This window comes from Rhopalosiphum padi, chromosome 4 (genome assembly GCF_020882245.1).
Source record: "Rhopalosiphum padi isolate XX-2018 chromosome 4, ASM2088224v1, whole genome shotgun sequence".
NCBI classification, from domain to species: domain Eukaryota; kingdom Metazoa; phylum Arthropoda; class Insecta; order Hemiptera; family Aphididae; genus Rhopalosiphum; species Rhopalosiphum padi.
The window spans coordinates 16,810,855-16,833,394 of record NC_083600.1 but is presented as its reverse complement, the minus strand read 5'-3'; the positions used below and the strand labels follow the sequence as shown (position 1 = coordinate 16,833,394).

Sequence of the window (22,540 nt, the reverse complement as noted above, 5' to 3'; positions counted from 1 at the left end):
TGATATCGGAATGTGCCAGGTTATAAGAAAAAAATGGTACTAAATATAATATTATGCGTATGTACATCTACAGTTTACACTCGTCTTGTAAATGTACGAATATAACACAACACAAAATTACATATTTTCATGTGACATCACCGTGTCCACCGTTGATGTCAGATAATAATAAGGAGTCCACACTACACATCAACAGATACAAAATACATTGCACGGAAGACTTGGCAACCCTGGGTGTGACAAATGAATGCATAACAATGGCAATAGGCCGGTAAGCACAATAGACGGATTGCCGAAAGAAGTGACTGCAAGGTTAACCACCTCACATCTACGATGGTCGAGAGCACCGTGTGGGAGAGGAATAGAAAACCTATAATGAACAGAAACATTATCGTTTTTTGGTTATGTACGTGGTTATGCTACCTTGTAGACACACGTGCGCGTTTGAATACGCATTGGATACACTTCAGGCGTAGTCCTCACAAGTCACAATACATACTTTACTAACTAAAGTTAAAATTAGTAGTCCTATAGTAGGCAATAGTATTTTTTTGTTTAATAATTCATCCAGAAAATATAGCATAAATATGTTGTTGAATGTTTAATATAGTGAATAATATACATAAATCAAGTATACTGATATTGAATAAAAACTGTTATACAAAATTTTTTAGTATAAAATACATGTCAATTATTATAGATTTATTAAAAAATAACCTCTTCAGAGTTATTTAAAAATAATTCATATTAATATAATGTTATTTGATTTATTAAGTTTTATTTAGTAAATATTGTGTTTTAATTTAAAAATTAATAATACATAACTATAAATGTATACATTGAGAAAATTATATTTCAATATATTTTTTAATATATAGTGTAAAATGTATATTATTGAAGTGGTACCTATATTAAAAATATGTTAAATCCTAAAAAAACAGTCATAAGTTATGATACTTATATTACGTAAATGTCGTGTAACATTTAAATCAACACACAGTCATGATAGTTAACCTAACTATTGTTTATATTAAGGGGGTAGTTTTTCTGTATCATATAATTCGAGTGTATTGTATTGTGTATATTATAATAATTATTAAAGCTAGGCAGCGAAAGATGAAAGCTTTCACAAATTTTTTTTTATTACTTCATAGAAGAAATTGAGTTTTGTCAAAGTTAAATTTAAACTAACTATGATTTATTGTTTTATAATGGTGAAGTGGTGAATGTTTTTTTCGGTAATAATTTGACTTTTATTTTTAAAAATCATTTGTTTTTTTAAAATTATTTTTGTTAAAAATGTTAAGTAGCACATGTATCTATTAACTGAAAATACTGGATAATAATAATAATATTGAAACCTTATTTATTAATACAGTTAACGCTAAAAAAGACTGAATGATTATATTATACTAATAAGAATAAAGTAATTATTTAAAAAAAAAGTTTCATTTTTATTTTTGTATAATTATATAAAAATTATCTATTTTTTAATAAATGTAATGCATTTTAATGTATTCAGTTTACTGCCTTAATATAATATTAAAATTATAACAAAATAAAAATGATGGAAATTGTATTATTGGATTTTTAATATATCTTATATTAAGTTGCCTATTACTAACGCCTGAATATGATATGCAATTTTTAAATTCAAAATTATTTATAAAACCCTTTATTTAATAAAAATAAAGATTTTAAATTTTTAAAGTATTTTATCAAAAATACAGGTTTGTATAATAATACCATAGATAACGAAAAAAAATCTAGTATTACTATATACTTTGCATTGTATGGGTATGGAACAATATGTCTTTAAGGGGCTTAATATAGGCAACTATGGCCAAAATCGAAGAATTATAAATGTAAAAATATTAACTTGTGGTCCAATGACAATATTTCAGATCCTTTGTGATCTAAATCACTTAAATACTACATTGTATATCAATAAAATTACTAATTTAACATTTTGGTGGACTTTTTTTCAAGCATTTTGACACGGCGCGGCAAATAAAATAGATCGCCCGGCCAACTGTAAATGCCGAAGAACAAAATGAACGGTAGAGCTGCTTCTTACCGGGCGGAATATGTTTGAGATCTTCTTGTACTCTGGTTAGAGCGGTGGCCACTTGCTTACGGCGGAAGTCTTCGGATTCGTCACCGTTGGGGTGGTCGACGTCACCCGAAGTCTTCAGCGTGGAGGCACCGGCGATGGCTGTCTCCGTCGACTCAGAGACCGTTTGCATGTCGATGACGTGGCCACAAGTGTCCACCAGATGGACGGTGTTAACTTCCACAGCTGGCTGCCGCGGCATCGGACGAACGTCGGGGTTTGTCGTTCCGGCGGCGGCTTGTGCGGGTCGTCCGACGCGTGTGGCCGCTCCGACTGTGCCGCCGCTGCTACCGGCGCGCTGCGGCCACGGTACGCTACCCCGTGGCATGCTGCTGTAGGCTCGCAGTTCGGGTGACCCTCTGACGGCCAACCACGGAGACGAGTCTATCGACAAAAACACACATAACGCGTTACACACACGAGGAAAGAACGAGAGGAGACTAAACTAACAAAAACAAAAAAAAAACGTAACGAAAAAGTGGCAGCACACACGTAGGCACGCGCGCGCTGGCGGGACGGTCACCTGTAGGAGGAGACAGCGTCGATCCATTAGGATCAACGGACTTTGGTGGGCAGACTCGTTCACTAGTATATATATATATATATATTTATATATATTTGATATTATGTATGAACGATGTAATATTATAATATATTATATACATATATTTGTGGAGAAACGCGAAAAGAGTGTAGAAAAAAGACGACGATGAGAACGAAGGAGGAAGGAGGCGACGAATTTATACAATTGTTTCCAAGTTGTATATATTATGCGCTCGAGTTTCGTAACGAATGAAATATTAATGTACAATATCGTCGTACGACAATATATGCACCACGCGTCGCCATACGTGGTGAACAATAATGAAGCTGAAATGATTTATTGTCGTCGTCAGCGTACCTTTAAACGTTAGGGACCTGCCGAGTTTAGTTTCGTTTTTCGGATATTTCATGGTTTCTGGTGTCCAAAAATCAACGATCCATTCTTTCGCCGGCTCCAATGATCTGAAATAACATAATTTTTTATTACCACACGACGATCTATATTTCGTATAATTTTACATAACATAATCATGAAGTTTATTATGGATAAAAAAAACTATGACATGGAAACATTATACATTTAAGATACTATATAAACATTAAACGCTCAGGTAATCATACGAAAACAGACAGCATTTCATCGAACAATCAGATTTTGTTCGTGGCCATGACACGGTACGCAACTTAATATAAATAATAAATATAAATACTTAAAGAAGTTGTCGTTGGGAAAAGGAAGAAAACAATTACTTTTAATATTTTTCACATTAATGCTGTTTAATTTTTGATTTTGGTTGAAGCAATGGAAACAGTACTTTTTCCAATCAGCGGACAGTAAGTGCTTTTATTCAGCTCGGCGTGAGAAAAAGTTATTGTTGAAATCTTATCAATATATCTACATTAACATTCTTCGATATACTCGTATTTTGTCTAATACAGTAAGTCCCATGTTTTACTATGAAACAGTTTAGCGATGCTTGGCCCCAAATATAATGTATTATAAATTCCAGATTACTGTACTAACTAAGGAGGTGATGAAGCGGAGACGGTAAAAAAATCCGATATCGATATTAATTTATAGCAAATAACCCGCGGTGTAATCAAACATAATTAATTTTTGTAGTCTATAGGAACTAACATATGTAATGTTTAACCTTTAAGACTCAAGTGTAAGAACTAACTATTTCCTGATCTATCACCATCACGTTTTAAAATTAGCGTAGTACATTTTTAGATGAATCGATATTCTTTTCATCCAAAGTTGAACACATAAATTGTAAGTAAAATAATTTAAAAAGAAACATTGGTTATTTTCACGTTAATAATGAAATAACCTATTTTATATTTAATATACCTATTATTAGTATTATTAAATATTGCAAAAATAGTATCTATATATTGAATTATTGAACAAATTAATAATTTATTACATATTATATATAAATAATTTAAGCTCATTGTAGGATAGTAACTCGATCGATTCAAAAAACATACCAGACGCCAGTAGTTTACAAATAATTGAAAATTAGTTTTTGAAATTTACAAATCAATTTTTTTTTTTTGTTACAAATTTAGCATATTTCACGTTATAATTGCAATGCTAATAAAATATTAAAATCATAAAAATAAACAGCAACCACTAAAAACATATGTAATGACTCAATTCAATCATGTTAGTAAAAAAAATCGAGTTTAATATTATATTGTGTAACAAGGGTGGGAAGTGTGCTATTTCAGACGCAAGTGACGTGTGTGACACAATTGTTAATCTTAAGCCCCTCTGGCAAGCGCTGCTTTCACCCAACACTGAAATTACCTTCTTGCATGAGCCACTACATATATGTAGTCACATCTCTACCGCCTCCACTATCAACTCTATCAATGTTACAATAATCCAAAAGTCATAATAAACTATTATCATTGTCTAACTTTAACAAGCTGTTTCATTTTTTATTTCAAAGGACAGCACGGGAGTAATCCGCTTACCATCTAGTATTTGACAAAATGTATCATTGATACTTTCATGTATTTTAATCTGATTTGGATACCAACTGCTACTGGACCGAAAAAAATTATTTACTATCTACGAGGTGGAATAAGGTAATTTTCCAACACTATAATCGACATCAAAAAATAAACTTTCAGCGTAGGAGAGACAAAAATATTATTACCTATATAATATTTTTGTTTTTTTTAATCCGTATTTTTAAACTAAAATGTTGGTTTTTCAGACAATTTTTAAGAATGTTATTTATGCTGATTTAATTTTTAGTCTCAAATTAATGTTTGTATATTATTATTCACGTATCTATACTATTTTTATAATGTTGGTTGTGGTCAGACTACATACAGACATGATACAATAAATGGGTGTTGTAAACATATTTACTTTCGTTTACCTTGGAATAAGCCAATATTAAATATCTATTATATTATAAATTTACAAGAAATGATAAATTATTTCCTTCAGTTCTGAACATAGCTCGATTTACAATATGATTTTTAAAGTATAAACATTATAAAATGAAAACAAATTCATTCTAATAAGTCATTATAAGTCAGAAATGAGCAAAATTTTTATTGTAAGTTAATAATCTAATCAATTATATTGTTGTGGTAATATATTTATAAACAAATTTTTAAGAAATATTACCAGTAGTTAAAAGATTTAAATTCCTAGTCATCTTATTTAAAATAAAGTATTTTACTGTTTAGATATATTAGATATAAAAAAAATGTATATATAAAATACAAGTAAAAATAGTTACAAAAAATAAGAACATATTAAAAAAAAAAAATTATAAACAGTATAATCAAATAAATAGCATACATTTTTTATTTGTTTTGCATTTAACATACATTAATTATTTTCAAATGTTAAAATAATTTAAACTGATTTGTAATTAACTATGAACTTATTTTGATTTAGATGAGCTTTGAAGATCCGTCGGGATTAAATTAAGGTTTCATAATTAACAATTGTTTGAATTTATAAAATTGGCTACTTTATACAAATCGTCATTGTCTAAACAAAAAGTGGTTAAGTAATAATTTTCATAATTAAATTTATACTATTCAATAATTTTTTTTCACATCGAAACTTTTTACAAATCGTTGACTAAAGTGCTATATTGTCATCCATAAATCGGCCAAGTAAAAAACATTTAGTTTTATAAATTTTAAAAATTATCACGACCACTTTTTGCAAGATGACTACTACGAATATAATATATACCTATTAAAAAACATATGTGATTTAAAAATTAAAAAACCTATAACAGTTTCTTAAAACTGGTCAAATAATATTAAGACCACTAATAAAAAGGGAATTAAAAAATTAACACTTAAATTACTATATAATAGTTATTTCAATTCTGAAAATGAGAATTCAAAAATACTTTGATTTTATGATTTCATAAAGATGTATATATATGTATATTCGGCATTCGCAAAAAATTAATTATATTACAAATATAGTTTGGCAGTTTTTTGGTTTTTCTAGTAGGTACTTCTATCATGACGTTATATTTTTCGTTATGTAACACGAACAAGCAGTATAACATAAAATAGCCAAGATAGATACTATATTTTTCAAGTATGATAAGTCAAAAATTAATTTATCGGTATAGGAAAATAAACAATAATTCATACTACGTACTCAATTTTTTCTTTATGACACCGAATACATAGCCATTCGGGAGCATGTGTGGCAGTTGAATATTCCCTGCAAGACATGCATATCCGTTCACGGCAAGCACGGCAATTGGCCCCTCTATTGATTATTCGGCCCAATTCGGCCCGACATCGGGCGCAACAGTGCCCAGACCATAAACTGGATTCACATCGCAATACTTCTAATTCACCACTAGCCATACTATCGTATTACCTAGAAATATAAATATTAATTCCATTAATATTGATTGTTTAAAACACTTAACATCATCAAAGTATCTACATTTTCCAGAAAAAGATTTTGATTTATATTCTAATTTTAAAAAATAACGGTGTACTATTTAAGTCTGGAAAGTTAAAGATTAATTGTGCTTCATATCATGGTTACATTGTAAAAACTAAATGAAATTAAACCTGACAACACTTTATACATAGCTTGATGATTATAATTAAATTAAACGTACAAATGAATAATGCAAAGAATAATGTTATTTCTCGTTGTTTAAGTACAAATACAATTTACACACGACGAAAATACAGTTCCATTATTTTAAATTCAACTAGTTGTTTTTCTGTAAGAGGAAAATTTATTTCTTATGAACGATGACCTTAACTACCATTCGTAATTGAAATTCATTATTTATTTTCCTCTCGAGTTCGTTGTAAAAACAACATCTGTTTTTCTCGTTATTGTCATGTCCACGAGGACCGTTCGTTGTTTTCTGTCAATGCTTATGCAACTTATACAACATAATCTTTAAACTTATGAAAAAACACTTAAGAACGTTAATACAAAGAGTTATAATAAGCAAAATGTTAAACAGCACTCCCGATTAACAATGCATATTACATAATATACATTTATGTGATATTGGTAGATGCACAATAAAACATGAGCAAATTACTTCTGCCCACATACTCATAATGTTAGATCATAATGTAATAAAAATGTACATTGCACATTATCTACCGATTCTGTTTCAATCCAATTTTAAAACGTATGTGTATCGTCTTTAAGACGTTAATGGTAAAACAACGAGAAATCATAATATTTTTCACAAAATACTTTATATACTTATACACCCCTACCGGAAAAAAACGTAGTACCTACTACTAAAACTCTGTCCCACACAACATCAGTTCGGTTTCTATTGGGTACGCTCTCGTATAACTTTTTATTATATGCTATACACTGTTTATAATGGGCAAACGAATATTTCCCAATATATGGGCAATGTTTTGCATCTCATAAAATTATTTCCGCGAATATTTTATTGATAAGTCCGTGAATCGGCTTTGGGTATACCTACTGCATTATTACTACCTAATAGTTTGTTAACAGAGACAACACAATTTAGTATAATATACATCATTTTATCCCTAAATTTAGGGATAAACTTCAGTTATGAAATTAATCATAGGTACTACATACTTTGGTACAACAACAACAGTGCGTATGATATACAGCTATACAGGCCTTGGCTTCATGGTAAAAATCTACATGTAATAAACTTATAAGTATTATAGTATTATAGTATTTAGTATATTATTATTATGAACCATAATTTCCAGACTATATGGTATTGGGGAGTTTTAATTTGATATAAATTTTAATACTAAATAATAAATGATGTTCTGATTGAAATTGTAAATTCAAATTAAGCAACTTGGTTGAATGTGTTATAAAATTGGCTTTCTATTTTATTTATACAAAATAAGTGTCTACGATGTTTAGATATTTTTATATTTAATAATTTCCATCTTTCGTGACTCATCATGACTATTCTATATTATTTTCTAGACCATCAATCATAATTACGCCAACAAATTATAGTTACAACTCGTTTTTTCGGTATTATATTTTTCGAAAAAAAATTAGTCCAGATGTACAATTGCACAATGTATACATACAACTATACAAGGTAAAATCACGCCAAGAGGTACCGATTTCTCCTCCCCCCCACCAACGAAAAAGCGTTAATATTTTTGGCGGAATTCTCTATAGAATTTATAAGTAGTGATACTAATTTATAAGTTATTGTAATTAATTAAACGAGATATTGTAAAAATATAAATCATAGTATTATCACAGCAGTAGATAAAAAATATAACATAATTTTTTTAATATTATACTGATATATACGATATACCTAATACAAAATACACAATATAGACATTATTATCTCAACACAACTATGTTATACGATTATTTGAGTGATATTTTTTATTGAAATGTGTTGTGAAAGTGAGTACTTAATTTTTATTTGTATAATTGCTTTAGTTGCATGTTTCACATATCACATGCAACAAATATAATTTATATTATACGTAGATATTTAAAATAATCATTAAGTGCTTGTTTATTATTAATAAATGTCACTTGTAATTGTGAACTCGTGCAAGACATATTAAAGCATTTAATAACATTCAAAGTTAAGAGAACTATTTACTAGTAAGCTTCAAATAATAATTAATTTTTATAGACTACAAAAATATTTAAGAATTAGGAAATGAAACATGATTAAATTTAAATATACCAAAATATATGAATATAAAATCAAAAATGTTATTCCGATAATAAAATATAGATCATTATATAAGCGTAAGTATTAAGATATTTTGTGAGTATTAAAGTAATTTTGGCAAAACATTTTTACAATTTCATTAAAATATGTAAGTTTGCTTATTCGCTATAATAAAAAAATCATAAATTGAATTTAACCTAAAACAAATACACCACATGGCTACATAATATACTCGTAGATTATCTCAATTATTAAAAACATGTTTTTAGTCAATAGCATAATACCATAATTGTTGATACATTTATTAAGTACTAAAAACTGTCAAAGTAGAGAACAAAAGTACAAGTTCTTTTCCTGTCAGTTGTCATTTAGTCATGTTTATCAAATGAGGTCATTTGAAATGTAGGTGTGAATAAAAGTGAATCGATATTAATAATAAATTACGATAAAATAACGAATGCCGAAAGAAACATTGAAATTACCTAAGACAAATTATTGAGACAATAGATATGTATAATTATATAATTTATTTGTTATTAGAGACAAAAATTAACACGTGTATAATATTCGATAAGTAACACTACAAATTATAGATCTAACTTACTTTAAATTAAACAAAAATGTATGTTTAATGTTTATAACTAATGGTAAATTATGGTGTAAAATAATATTTTAATTATTCTTACAGAATCATAATTTGAGAATTGCTGTGTCTTTAGTTCTTCTTAATGTACTATAATTGTAAGATTATCAATTATACATAGTTATAACAGAAATAAAATTAATAACAATGTTTAACATATTATTATTAATAAGTTAAATCTAGTAAACTATATATTGTTATTAATTATTATTATTATAAATATCATCATATTATCGTAACTGGTGGTTGGTGTACTCCTCATTTGGTCTCTTTGCGAATGGAAGTATGTATGAATACAACAGCGAAAATATAAACAATGGATGGCTATAACAGCAGCCGGCAATAGAGGAACCGGTACGGCTCATACCAGCAAACACACACGCGCGTGCGCTCGCATACTACTCGCGTATAATACTATCATATGGTCGAAGACGAAGACTACGTCGACGATGAGGAACCAAGGAAAAGACGAAGACACTGAGAACAGGGCAACGACCAATAACACACACACAAACACACGTGCGCACGCACGCACATGCACGCGCTATATATATGAAACACTGCGAGTCTTTCAACTCACGTACGCACACACATCCGCAGTCCGCACTATTGCTACTAAACCGTCTGCTGTGTTGATAATGCACGATATAATACTTTACACACATATTATATCATAATTCATAATATAATATTATCACGTCATATGCGACAGCATAACAGATACGTTTCCGTTATACTAATGATGAGTACCAATAAGAAGTAGAGGTATCTGGTATTGTTTTATCCAAATTAATTAATAAGTACATCAACGATATTCATACGATGAAGAATAGCTCAGTTGATCTCAATAAAGTAATATTAGGTATACAAGATGTATAGTAATTTATGAATTATAGTAAAACCTTGAATGACTTATATAAACTATCATTATGACTAACAAGTAATAAAACTGAATTGATTTTTGTACTCCACGCGAAGTTAGCGTTAATAATCCACACATAAAGTTTCAAAATCAATTAAAGCCACATAAAACATTCTAAAATAATTAAAATTACTTTAAAACACGAATCATTTTAAATGAATACTAAAAACCATATTATTATATAAGTTAAAATGCCATGCCATTGAGTTGTCTAGTTTTATTTATTTATTTATTTATTATTTTTTTTTTTTTTGAGGGGAAGCACAAACACAATTATTATAGTAGGTAAAATAATATTTTAACGAGGCTAAAGCTGAAAAATAATTAATTTATTAAGTGGCTTATACATTTAAATCATTTACTACACACACTATAAGGTATTACATATTATCAAACTTATCTCTATACCACAATAGCAAAACGGAATTTTCTGTCCAAGTACAACAAGAAAAAGTATAGAAAAGTTTTAACGAAAAATAAATTATACTTTAAAATTTTTGAAAGCTATATATATTTACTAATAATGATTAATAATTTAACAATAATTATTGTAAACCCATGCTTTCTTAAAGTAATAAATAATTTTAGTTTTTATAATAAAATTTAACCATTATTATTATTATTCATAAAATTGCATTTTAACGATTTAAAAAAAAATAAAGCTTTGAACTTTTTATATTTTCTAAAATTCAAATCAGATTACTTGGAAAACCCTTTACATAACTCATATTAGGAGTATTATGAATTACGAGAATACGGTATGTAGAAGATAACACAATGTATTATCATTTCTAAAACACACTGGTGCGTGTGTAAATAACAAAAAACCTGTTTTTCAATGTTCAAGTCCAAGTGCAATTTACGCAATAACAAGGGGTCATTTTAACCCAGTCAAGTGTAAATCCAGAAGCCAATTTAGAATTCCTACAACAATAAAAAATTGTAAAAGATGCAGAAAAGTACTTTACTATATATATATAATTACTTTTGAAATGCTTAAACGATTGAAATATAATATACTTAGTTAAAAACAAAATTATTGCATATGACATTTTTTATTAAATAATTTATTATAAATACTATTTATAATCAATGATTTTATGTTAAACAATATTTTTTTTTGTTTCTACTGCAGTATTTTGAATTTATTCGTATATAATAAAATATATAACATAGTATAGTCTATAGTAGTATAAGTATCAAAAGGTAATAGGAACTTATTATGGATTTATAAAATTAAAAAGAGAACAATACAAACAACTAACTATTTAAACATGTAGTATTATAATATTATGTAGTTGATAATTTATTGTAATTATTATACAATATACTATTATAAGAATATGAGTAACCAAAGAGGAGTGGAATTTGAAATACGTACAATGAATAAAGATAGTGCGAAACAATTTATTTATTTTTAGTACACTAAATTAAGTGATCATTGAACTTTTTTTAGCCAAAGTACACATAAATTTCAAAAGTAAATACAATTGAAGTGAAAATTGTAAAAATCTAACAAGGAAATAATCTGCATTTGGGCACTTAGTATTTTAGTGAAACGTAATATTTAAGATTGATCATTGGATTTATTTCAACGCTGTTTAATAGCAACATTTCAACAAAACGTTATACCTAATTTATATAAAATTTAAGTAATTTTTAAAAGAACATTCAACATAAACTACCCTTAAAAGTCGTACGTATACTAAAACACGTTTTAATGATTTAGAAATTAATATTTGCCTAATTATATTGCTCTACAACAAGGTTTTGTTTAAAATCAAAGAAAACAGCTAAAATAATGAATAACTATTATAGTAAATTAACTATGCTAATGGCATAAGAAAATACCAAATTTGTAATAGTTTCTCTTATAACTCAATATACTTTACAATTAAAATGTAAAAATCGTATAGGTAGTAGGTACAATCATTTTTGTCGAAATACTCGATCATTTAGCGTTTTCAAAAAATAATCAAATTACATTAGAATCTAAGTATATATTATATTATTGTTATTATTATCAAATATTTTATTGATTTCGATAACGGTTATAATTTATTTTAGTCGTCCACTGTGCACTCAACTTTCGTATTAGCACAGAACAAAATATAAATAGTAATAAAAATATAATTTAGATTGCTTTGATTATATCTTGTATTCTTGTTCGACATTTTCTATTAAACATAATTTCACTCACGAACCAAATGAACTACAGCATTTAGGGACGATATAAATTTACCGTCTTAGATTATACTAAACCATCACAACGAAAGAAAATTTAATTCTACTAAATGTTACAGGATTATTATCCAATGTAATTTGTCAAGAACAGCTACGGAATATAATATGAGAAAGACTGGTTTTAACGTCACGATGACCAAGTACAACAGTGATGAACCGCAATAGTCGTGTGAGTAGTATGCTTGTATGTGTTATATTAAACTTTACAGTAAATACAATAATATTGTAATCAGCACCGAGCCGCTCGGCGTGGCAACATAAAATATAAATGTAGTAGTTTGCGTATAATAAACTATAAAGTGTAGTGCATTCTTTATTTCTGCAGAAAAAAAATCATTTAGTTTCCACTAAAATTAAAATTTTGGTCTTAACACTTATTTAACACTATATTTATGTTATAAATTGTTTTATCTTGATAACATTATGTGCATGTGTATAATTGGTGATTGTAGATACTTGATGCGGTTTATAAACATTTATCTATTATTTTTAGTTCATGAAATCATAAAAATGGGTATCAACCTCATTTACCGGAAATTTTTTTAAGAATAATTTTAAAACAAAAGATATAAAATAAAGCAAAAGTCTCCAAATTTTTCATTTTGTATATACAGAACTCAATTTGGATAAATAAAATATAAGTAATTCAAAAATATAAAACAGCAATTTTCAATTTTGCTAGTATCATCTTTGCATACATTTAAAACAACTCGAAAAAGTATACATAATTTTTTCGAGTAAATATAATATTGACCCACGAGGAGAGTTAACAACACATTTCCTTCGGGTAAACATAATATTGACCTGGGAGAGGAGTTAAGCATCGACAGAGTTTACTAGTTTTAAAAATTGGAAGAGTTTACCACCACCCTTTTTAAATTTGGCGGAAATAAAATTTTTTTCTTGTTTGGGTAGGGGGCAAATAAACGATGCATTCTTGTGCACGCGCTATAATAATATTACTATAATTAGACCCTAAATAATTAATCTTAACGTATAATATTATGTGTACTTATAATACAAAATGCGCGCATGACTTTAAAATCATAGATCGCTTTTAATCGCGACCTTCGTCATAATAAAAGCAAAAAATACTACATCATTATGTTTATTTGTACTTTTAAGAAAAAAATGAAATTCAACTATATACCACGGTAAACATAACAACGGAAAATAATTTGGCAGTATGGTTTATTTTTTTGTTATTATTCTATTCGAATTTTCAATCCAAAAGAATTTATTACCAGACCAGTTCTGGAATCACTACAATCTTAACGTTGAGGTGGAATAAACACAGCACACACGCCACTCTATTGTTCATAGGTATAGAGCGTAATTATTACCAATAAACGGATAGGCGTTATGATATGCGAATTACCTGCACGCTCGCGAGTCGCGACTCACCTTGGCCGTTCATGACGCAACCCAATAATACGGTGAAGGCGGCGGCGCATGGCGTTAATTACATTTGTATTATAGAATTTATCCAAACATAGTACGCACAAGGCGGTTGCATTATTATTTGTTTTGGTATGGGTCTCGGATCAAACACGCAAATTCATGTACTGATACTCACCGTGGTCGCCCCATTTCCTCCGTCAAATGATCAACAAACCTTGTCGTTACTATATGAACGTTACATATTTGTAATCAACTATTTCTCAGCGCTTTTATCATATTAAATAGACACCGTGATAATAAAAATCTAATCACTAAAATCAGCTATACATATAAATGTTGATTATAATTATAATAATATTTCTTTAAATTTCCTGCATTGTACCTAGTGCTGATAATACGAATTTTTGGGTTCATTCTTTATTCCAAAGATAATAATATTATATGTATAATGTATATTATATTATATATACATGGATAGGATGTAGAGTGTAGACCCAACATTTTGGTACTAATTATAAGCTAAAACTAGGATAATTTTTTTTACCCATGACACAAATAATATTTTTGTACCATTATTGTTTCAATTAGCATTTTTTTAGCATAATATAACGAACGTTAAAAGCATGCTAATTAATTAATTACTTCTTAAACTTTAACATTTATAATATTAGGTATAATAGATATATATTGCGTGGTGGTTGAACAAACTACAAAGTGTATCTATGCATTGCACGTTGCAGATTTCAGTTCATAAAATTATAACGGTGAGTAATAATTATTTTGTAATGACAACATTTTTATCAAGATTTGCGCAATTAATATTTATTTTAATTTAAGCCGTCATTCCGGAGACATCGCCTCTTGCGAATTGTATGGTCGTTTACCATGTCATACCGTTTTATTATAAAAGAAAATATTTATGTTCATTCCGTGGGGCGTGGGTAATATATAGTATAATTTGCCCTTATCACAGCGCATGTTATATTATTATCTTAAATCATGGTGGATGTCATATATATCTGCGTATATCTTAGGATCAATTAAGATAGTTGAATAGGTAGTTCATATTTCAAGGAACATACGTCATAATGCAGTATAATATGCAGAACGTGCTACGTGCCCTTCTACAATAGCAGTAGCGACGACGAATCAACAAAAATAAAATCATAGCTTACAGGATTAAATAAAAAATGAAAAAAGAACAAGAAAGATAACAAAAAACAAAAAAAACTCTTCGTGACTAAGATTTATACATGAATGCGGGATGCGATCTGCGGTTACCACGTCAAGTTGTATTCCGGTCACGGATACGTGAGGAGGAATCTGGTCGGCGTGACTTACACAATAATAAAAGTTTATATTATACTTCATAGACTATAGTCAATATGTACCAGGATATCTACTGCTACTACTACTTCACAATATCCTATTTATTACCCGGAGAACAATACAATATCAAACCGATACAAAATTAGCGAATAGACGAGATATCGCGTACCTTATATGACATACGTCATGTTATATCACTATTATGTATAATAAATAATAATAGTGATTCTAATAAAAATAAAGTACATAATAAAAATGCAAAGAAACATCGTAAAACAAACGAATAAATTCACATCGGAGCCTCGGTGACATAATTCATAACGCAATTAGGTAGTCACACATCGAAACTATAGGTACATACTCGTACACAGCCGGATGTTGATCTTCCCCCGCCAATCATTAGATTTTATTCGCAATATATGAAATAAATGCTTGAACATTTTACTACTGAATAATTTAATAATATAATATGTATAATTTTTAATACAACCACAACCCCCCCCCCTTTTTGGAGACTTCTTTATACAAAAACGGTTCATTTCTATATACAGTCGGGTCTCGATAATCCGAACACAGGCTAATCCGAAAGACGCGGTAATCCAAACGGGCTTGAGAATTATCTTATCGCTATATGTAATATGTACGTATGTATGTATTTATAAATAATATAATAATATTTATAATAATAAATCAATATTTTAAATAGTAAGGTTCATAATTATATTAATATTTTTATATATTCATTGTCTTTTGAAATTACGAGTTTTTACACGATTAATACAGATAAAAATAAAATTTCATAATTTAAATTATAATAAAAGTGATGTTTTTTTTTAAGCCATAGGTAATCTGAACAAATCGCTAATCCAAACGACCCCTTTCCCCAATCTCCTTCGGATTATCGAGACCCGACTGTACTATTTATTGTATTCTACAATACAGTTTTAGAGATGTTCGTTTCGTATTGTAAAGATTACAAGATTCCTAAATTACAATCTAGGCACAGCTAATATGCTGAGTGTGAGGAAATGGTGAGTGGGGTTGACCGCTGACTTGAGAGGGTTTTCAGCAGGGCGTATCCGAGATGGGTCCGAGATAAAATTTATGATAAAGATAAACTACTAGTTAGGTCCGACTATAAAAACTATGAAATCTTACAAGTATTGATAATAATATTATATACCTAACTTATACTATCATTATTGAAGTCTTAAAAACTGTCAAAATCGATAGTTACATAAAAATATGAAGTGTGCAAAACAAAAGAAAAATTATTGTATTGAAAAAAATGTCGGAAAATTTATAAGTAAAATAAATAGATTTTACATTGTAAAAGCTCTATCTTTTAAATTTTTACCAACCATATGAATTTGTTTAACCATTTATTATCATTATATACCATTTTATAATTATTTACTATATTTACTATAAATTAGAAACTTAAAAATCATTTTTAATCATAAGTACCTGTGTTCTAATTTATAGATCATTGACAGTCCTAAGCCTGTAAAAATAAAAAGGGTAATGTGTTTTCCATGAACCCAACTAGAGTAGTACCTGAAAATTTGTGGGACCCAACTAGACTAAATAAGGGACTAGCGGACCCGACTAGTAAACGCCGTTCCAGCACACGTTGTGATAAATAATAATAACCTATGTGTGATTGGCGAATGTGCGACAGAAATAAGACTATGAAAAGACTCCGTGACGATCAGCACAACTATCAGTGAACACTGAACACCCACACACATGGAACATCGGCACAACATACTCAGATCGATAACCTCCATATTCTTTATACATTATCTGTATATTTGTATATTATCAACATAGATATATATTTATATATATTAAAAATCAGGTACTTTACTTAAATAAAATTACCTTGATCTCTAGCATTAATATTACACACTAAGGTCGAATCCCTAAGACCTCATAAATATAAATATAACTCTGCCATAAGAAACACGTTGAACGGTAGCGAAAGATGGAGAACGGACGTTACAGTATACAATGTATACAATTCATGTATACCTACTATACATGAGCGGTGCAGGAACGTATTAATTTTACAGTAATAATATAGGTTATTTTCTAATCTAATGGTATTTTTTATAGAAACAGTAAAAACGCTTAAATATATTAAAATGATTCGAAGATGTCATTTAATTAAGTTGGTATATTGGTGAATATTAATTTTAAATATTTAAAACAAACGTTATCGAAAGATTTTTGCCTAATTCTATACATACAATAAAATACGCCCGAAAATCATTTCAGAAAAAAGTCAATGCACGCTTGTCGAGTGACGAATTATTACTGTTGGTCTTAAATCACTATGTCTGTTATTGTTTTAGAAGAAGTCCAAAAAAAAAAAAAAACTATAAACAATAAACTCTGTTGATTATATTAAATTCTATGTAACAATATATAGATGACGACTACAATATTTTCACTAGAAACGTTTGTTATGACGTTATAAGAGAATACGACTCTTATTCTGTCATTGTATTAATATAATATTATATTTCGTTTGTTCTACAATATTAGCTGAACGAGGTAATTATTTAAAAATATACTATTATTTATTATAAAAAATAATACTGATTTTGTCTTAGAATAATATTTCGGTTATGTGGAAGGAATGGTAGGATAATGTAATTTAATACCAATGTTGGGTGAAATTGTTTTTTTTTTTAATTAAATTTATAAAGTATTTGGCTCGTAGTAAAAACAGTGAGAACTTTAAATTCAAAATAATTGTTTTTTTGTTTATACCTATTCTACGTCAGTAGACATTTTTTCGGGGGGGGGGGAGGAGGTGAAAAGCCCCCCTAGGCACGCCCCTGCATTAAATAGTCAGAAGCAAAAAATTACATTGTTCTATAAAAATATGTATTTTTTAAATGATTAAATTTACAGTTCTAATACTCACAATTTAAATTATAGCAACGTTTATTTCGAAATATATTTTCTAATATTAAATATTTCCATTTGAATACATACCAATAGATAATTATTATGTAAAAGAAGCCCGAGGTTTTTAATAACTAATAAATTGAAAATAACATTTACAAATACTACTAACGTAATATTTGTGTCTATGATTTATTTTTATTTTCTTTAAATTAAAATAATTATTATTAATATAGCTATGATGCCAAATTATTAATGAATCATTTTTAATAATAGATGTTTAATGCCTGAATAGATTTCATTCTGGGTTCATATTATTGTAGTTCTAATAATTATTTAATTGTGTTAAGCTAGTTAAACAATAAGCCATTATATTAAGAAGGCGTCACCACGCATGTGTGTGTTGTCACCTTCTTACAAGTACGTAACTTAGCAAATTTACGCACAGCAGATCACGTTTAGCTCCGTTTGAATTGACCTATTATGAAACTTGATGGCAAGAACATTATATGTGTTTGAGTGTTGGTTTTTTTACGATAATTACATATTTTAGCAAGTTATGCGTATATAATATAGTGTAAATTAAAAATGCTTATAACTCACTTAAAAACTAAATAATCGTAAAAAAAAACCATCATATAAATACAGATATTGTTCTTACCACCAAGTTTCATAATAGGTCAATTCAATCTTATTTTTAAACTAACGGAGCTAAACGTGATCTGCTGTGCGTAAATTTGTTATGTTGCGCACTTGTAAAACGGGGACAACACCTGCGAGTGTTACGTGGTTATGTCCTCTTACAAGCTGCCTTATCAATCGAAATATTTACAATACTAACGAGTAGTAGTGGGCATTATTTTTTGATTCACGACCTCCTAATTTATTTGTTTCGAAGAAGCTACCCCCTAACACAATGTTATATATTATATATATATATATATATACACACATATATGCATATTAGGATATAAGTAATATAAAACTATTGGTTTTATGCAATTTGAAATATTTTTAACTGAATACAATACTATACATTTAATCATTTTGATTTTTTTTCTTTTTATTAGTACGTTATTATTTTTATGGAAAATTATTATAATAATATGTAATTATTTGTTTTTAATAATTTTAAAATGATCAAATGATAAACTATCCTATGTTAATTACAGACACCGTTGGTACTATATCATATTGCGAGGCTCTTTTTTAAATTATGTTTAAATTTTTATTGACTTCTTAAAAATGTTAAGAATCCAGAAATAAATAAATTATTACAATGAAAAGAAAACGTTAGTTTCAGTTTTAAGTTAATAACTTTATAACTTCGCTAAAATAGTAGTATATTCATAGAACTTATTCACGATAGTATAGTGGTAAATGAAATACTGGGATTGTATACTAATGTAATAAATTAATAAAATTATGATAACTTGATTAATAATATTATGCATAATTTTATAAACAAACGTTAACAATTTAACATACTTATTATAGATAGATATTGGAATGTATTCACTTACAAAAATGTTGAATTATACTTGAAAATCATCTTAGCTATACCATTGATTTTAAAATATATTCTAAAATTAATGGTTATACCTACTTCAAGTAAGATACGTGTATAACAATATTAATAGATTTACGTTTACCTAATTTATAGATTGGTTTTTTTTATTTTCCCACGACTCTATATCATTTCAATGACTATAATACCTATCTAAACCATAATATTATAATGTACATGATGGTTTTCGCTTTATTTACGACAGCAATGATATTATTTTTGTATATATATATATGTATATACTGTTTATTAAAAGTAAACTGTTTTCAATAGGTGCCGTATGTAAAATTTTAATAGGGTGTCATGGAACTATTTATGTGTGTTCGTTTTTTATCTTTAATCCATGCGTAACAGAAAATTTGTGTTCTGGGAAACTAAAAACCTTGTTTTGTTAACATTAATATTAGAGTAAATTTACCTATTATAAAACATAAAGTTAAAAACATCATCAGTGTGTATGATGATATATGACGTACACAAATACCTTTTAAAAATATTGGATATATCGTAAAGCATATGTTTTTCCAGTTGACAAATTGCTTTTGTAGTGAATTTGCCTAGTCATTCGAGTAAAATAAAAACATATAGATGGTGGAAAACTGTTTAAATGGTAAATGTAATATTATTTTAACTATTATTACCTACAATTTAAGTATACCTATAGTTAAGCAAATAATAATATCTCAGGGAATGCATTATTTACTCATATTATAGAGATAATCATATTTTCTATTGTATATGTATGCAGTAATATACCTATTATATAATATTATGTTATTATTGTTATTACCCAGCCTTTTATTTGAGAATATTACAGCCATATAATGATAGTAGTTAATAAATAAAAAAAACTCGGAAAACACTCATAGTTGATAATTTAAGAAATATTCAGTTTTATGTACACTATCCTTGTATATTATAATTTATAATATTATATCATTTTTGCTATTTAAATATGTATTTTTACAAAATAAGCACCAAGTAAATAATATTACTTTTATAATAAAGTTGGTTTTTGTATTGTAGACAAACGTTAATTTAAGTCATTCGGTGAAATAAATTCAGAAAAATGTTTTACGGCATTGCAGTTATTATCATAGGTAATATTGCTTACACTAAATTGCACGAGTTCGGAGTCGTATATAAGCCGATAAAACCGTAACAAGATAACCAATGTCAATCCGCTTAAACCTAATAAATCTACTATATCTTATACGTTATATACGGTTAAAATCGTAAATAGGTCATTGTAAATAATGTAAATTTTAGAGGCAAAAAAATCCGTTATTTTCTTCCTTTATCTTCCTCGATTTTAATATAGTATATATTTTATGTTTATAATTATTCATACAATAGTATGTTTACTAAGTTTAAAATTATTTATTTACGTACATACATACAAATATAAATATAACTTTATTTAAAAGTAGATAAAATGCCATATATATAACACCCTATTTTTTACTTATTTATGTTTAAAAATATTTTCACAATTAATATTATTCCTATAAATAAATCCACATCAATATATATATATATCATTCATTCAGTCATACCAATTTTATAAATTTAGTCGAAATGATATTCTCAATTATTTTTAACATCTCTCTAACTCCGATTATAGTTTTAATGGTTTCTTCGATGATTTTTATATTCAACTTATGTTAGTAAAAATTAGACATGAATTATACTACTTACATGACGTTCAATTATCCAAATGAAAAAATACACTCATAAACTGATAAAACATTTTGAATTGGATATATTAAATTTTAGAAAAAATCGCGGAGAAAACAATTTCATAAAAGCTGTTATTAAATAATACTCACCGAATTCATGGTTTTCGTAACATAAGCGAACACTAAAATTGTTAATAATTTCGATTACAAATTTCTATATCTACAACCGTTTTAATACCTTAATAAATAATACAGTTATAGCAGTTCTCTTCACATTAAGCCAATATGTTTCACAAAAAATAAAATAAACAAATGAATATTAATAACGTCTATCCAACGGATTAATTGTTTTTAATGTTAAACATGTTGGTATTTAAATATAATTCAAAAGTAAAATGTAAAATAAATCAATTCAATTTAATGGCATATATTAGGTATATATTATATCTCGATAAATATATATAATATATATTATATATAGGTATATAAAAATTCATATAGATTAATCACTGCGGACAGTGGTACAAATGCCCTACGGGACACTACTCGGCATCAAATATCAATACACAATTGATTTAAAATAAAATATACTTGTCTATAATGACGAATCACTATATTTGATTGATATAGATTTTAGGTTATGACTGTTATGAGTTTTTGTCCGCCCTATATTTCAAATTCAAACATATGAAGATGAAGACGTGATAAATGGATAAAGAACCGCGGATGGTATACACTATACACTATATACGATCTCTAGTAATGGTCAATGGATAGCAACTCTATGATTGCTGCATATTATATAATGAACCTACAACCTACTGCACGAGTTTATATTATCCCGAGGTCCCTACAGGTTGATTGGATTTGGCAGTTGATTGTTTGGTTTTAATATTTGTGTTTGCAGGTCTCTTTCGCCAAGACTAATATATTTTATATTTCACTAGACTCACTGCAATAAGAAACGTAAAAGCAGGTAGGGTATT

The 22,540-nt window shown here is 27.8% G+C and overlaps 1 protein-coding gene across 3 annotated transcripts in view; it reads right to left on the bottom strand.

Annotated features, from left to right (window-relative positions):
* The window catches only part of LOC132930858 (uncharacterized), a 61,438-nt gene that overhangs the window by 34,900 nt on the left and 3,998 nt on the right, over positions 1-22,540 (bottom strand). For all 3 annotated transcript variants that reach the window (XM_060996940.1, XM_060996943.1, XM_060996942.1), the window contains exons 2-4: positions 6,315-6,542; positions 3,015-3,118; positions 2,078-2,497 (exon numbers count right to left, since the gene is read on the bottom strand). In XM_060996940.1, coding sequence (XP_060852923.1) covers positions 2,078-2,497; positions 3,015-3,118; positions 6,315-6,529 — 739 coding nt within the window. In that variant the 5' untranslated portion in view covers positions 6,530-6,542. The remainder of the gene's footprint in view (positions 1-2,077; positions 2,498-3,014; positions 3,119-6,314; positions 6,543-22,540) is intronic.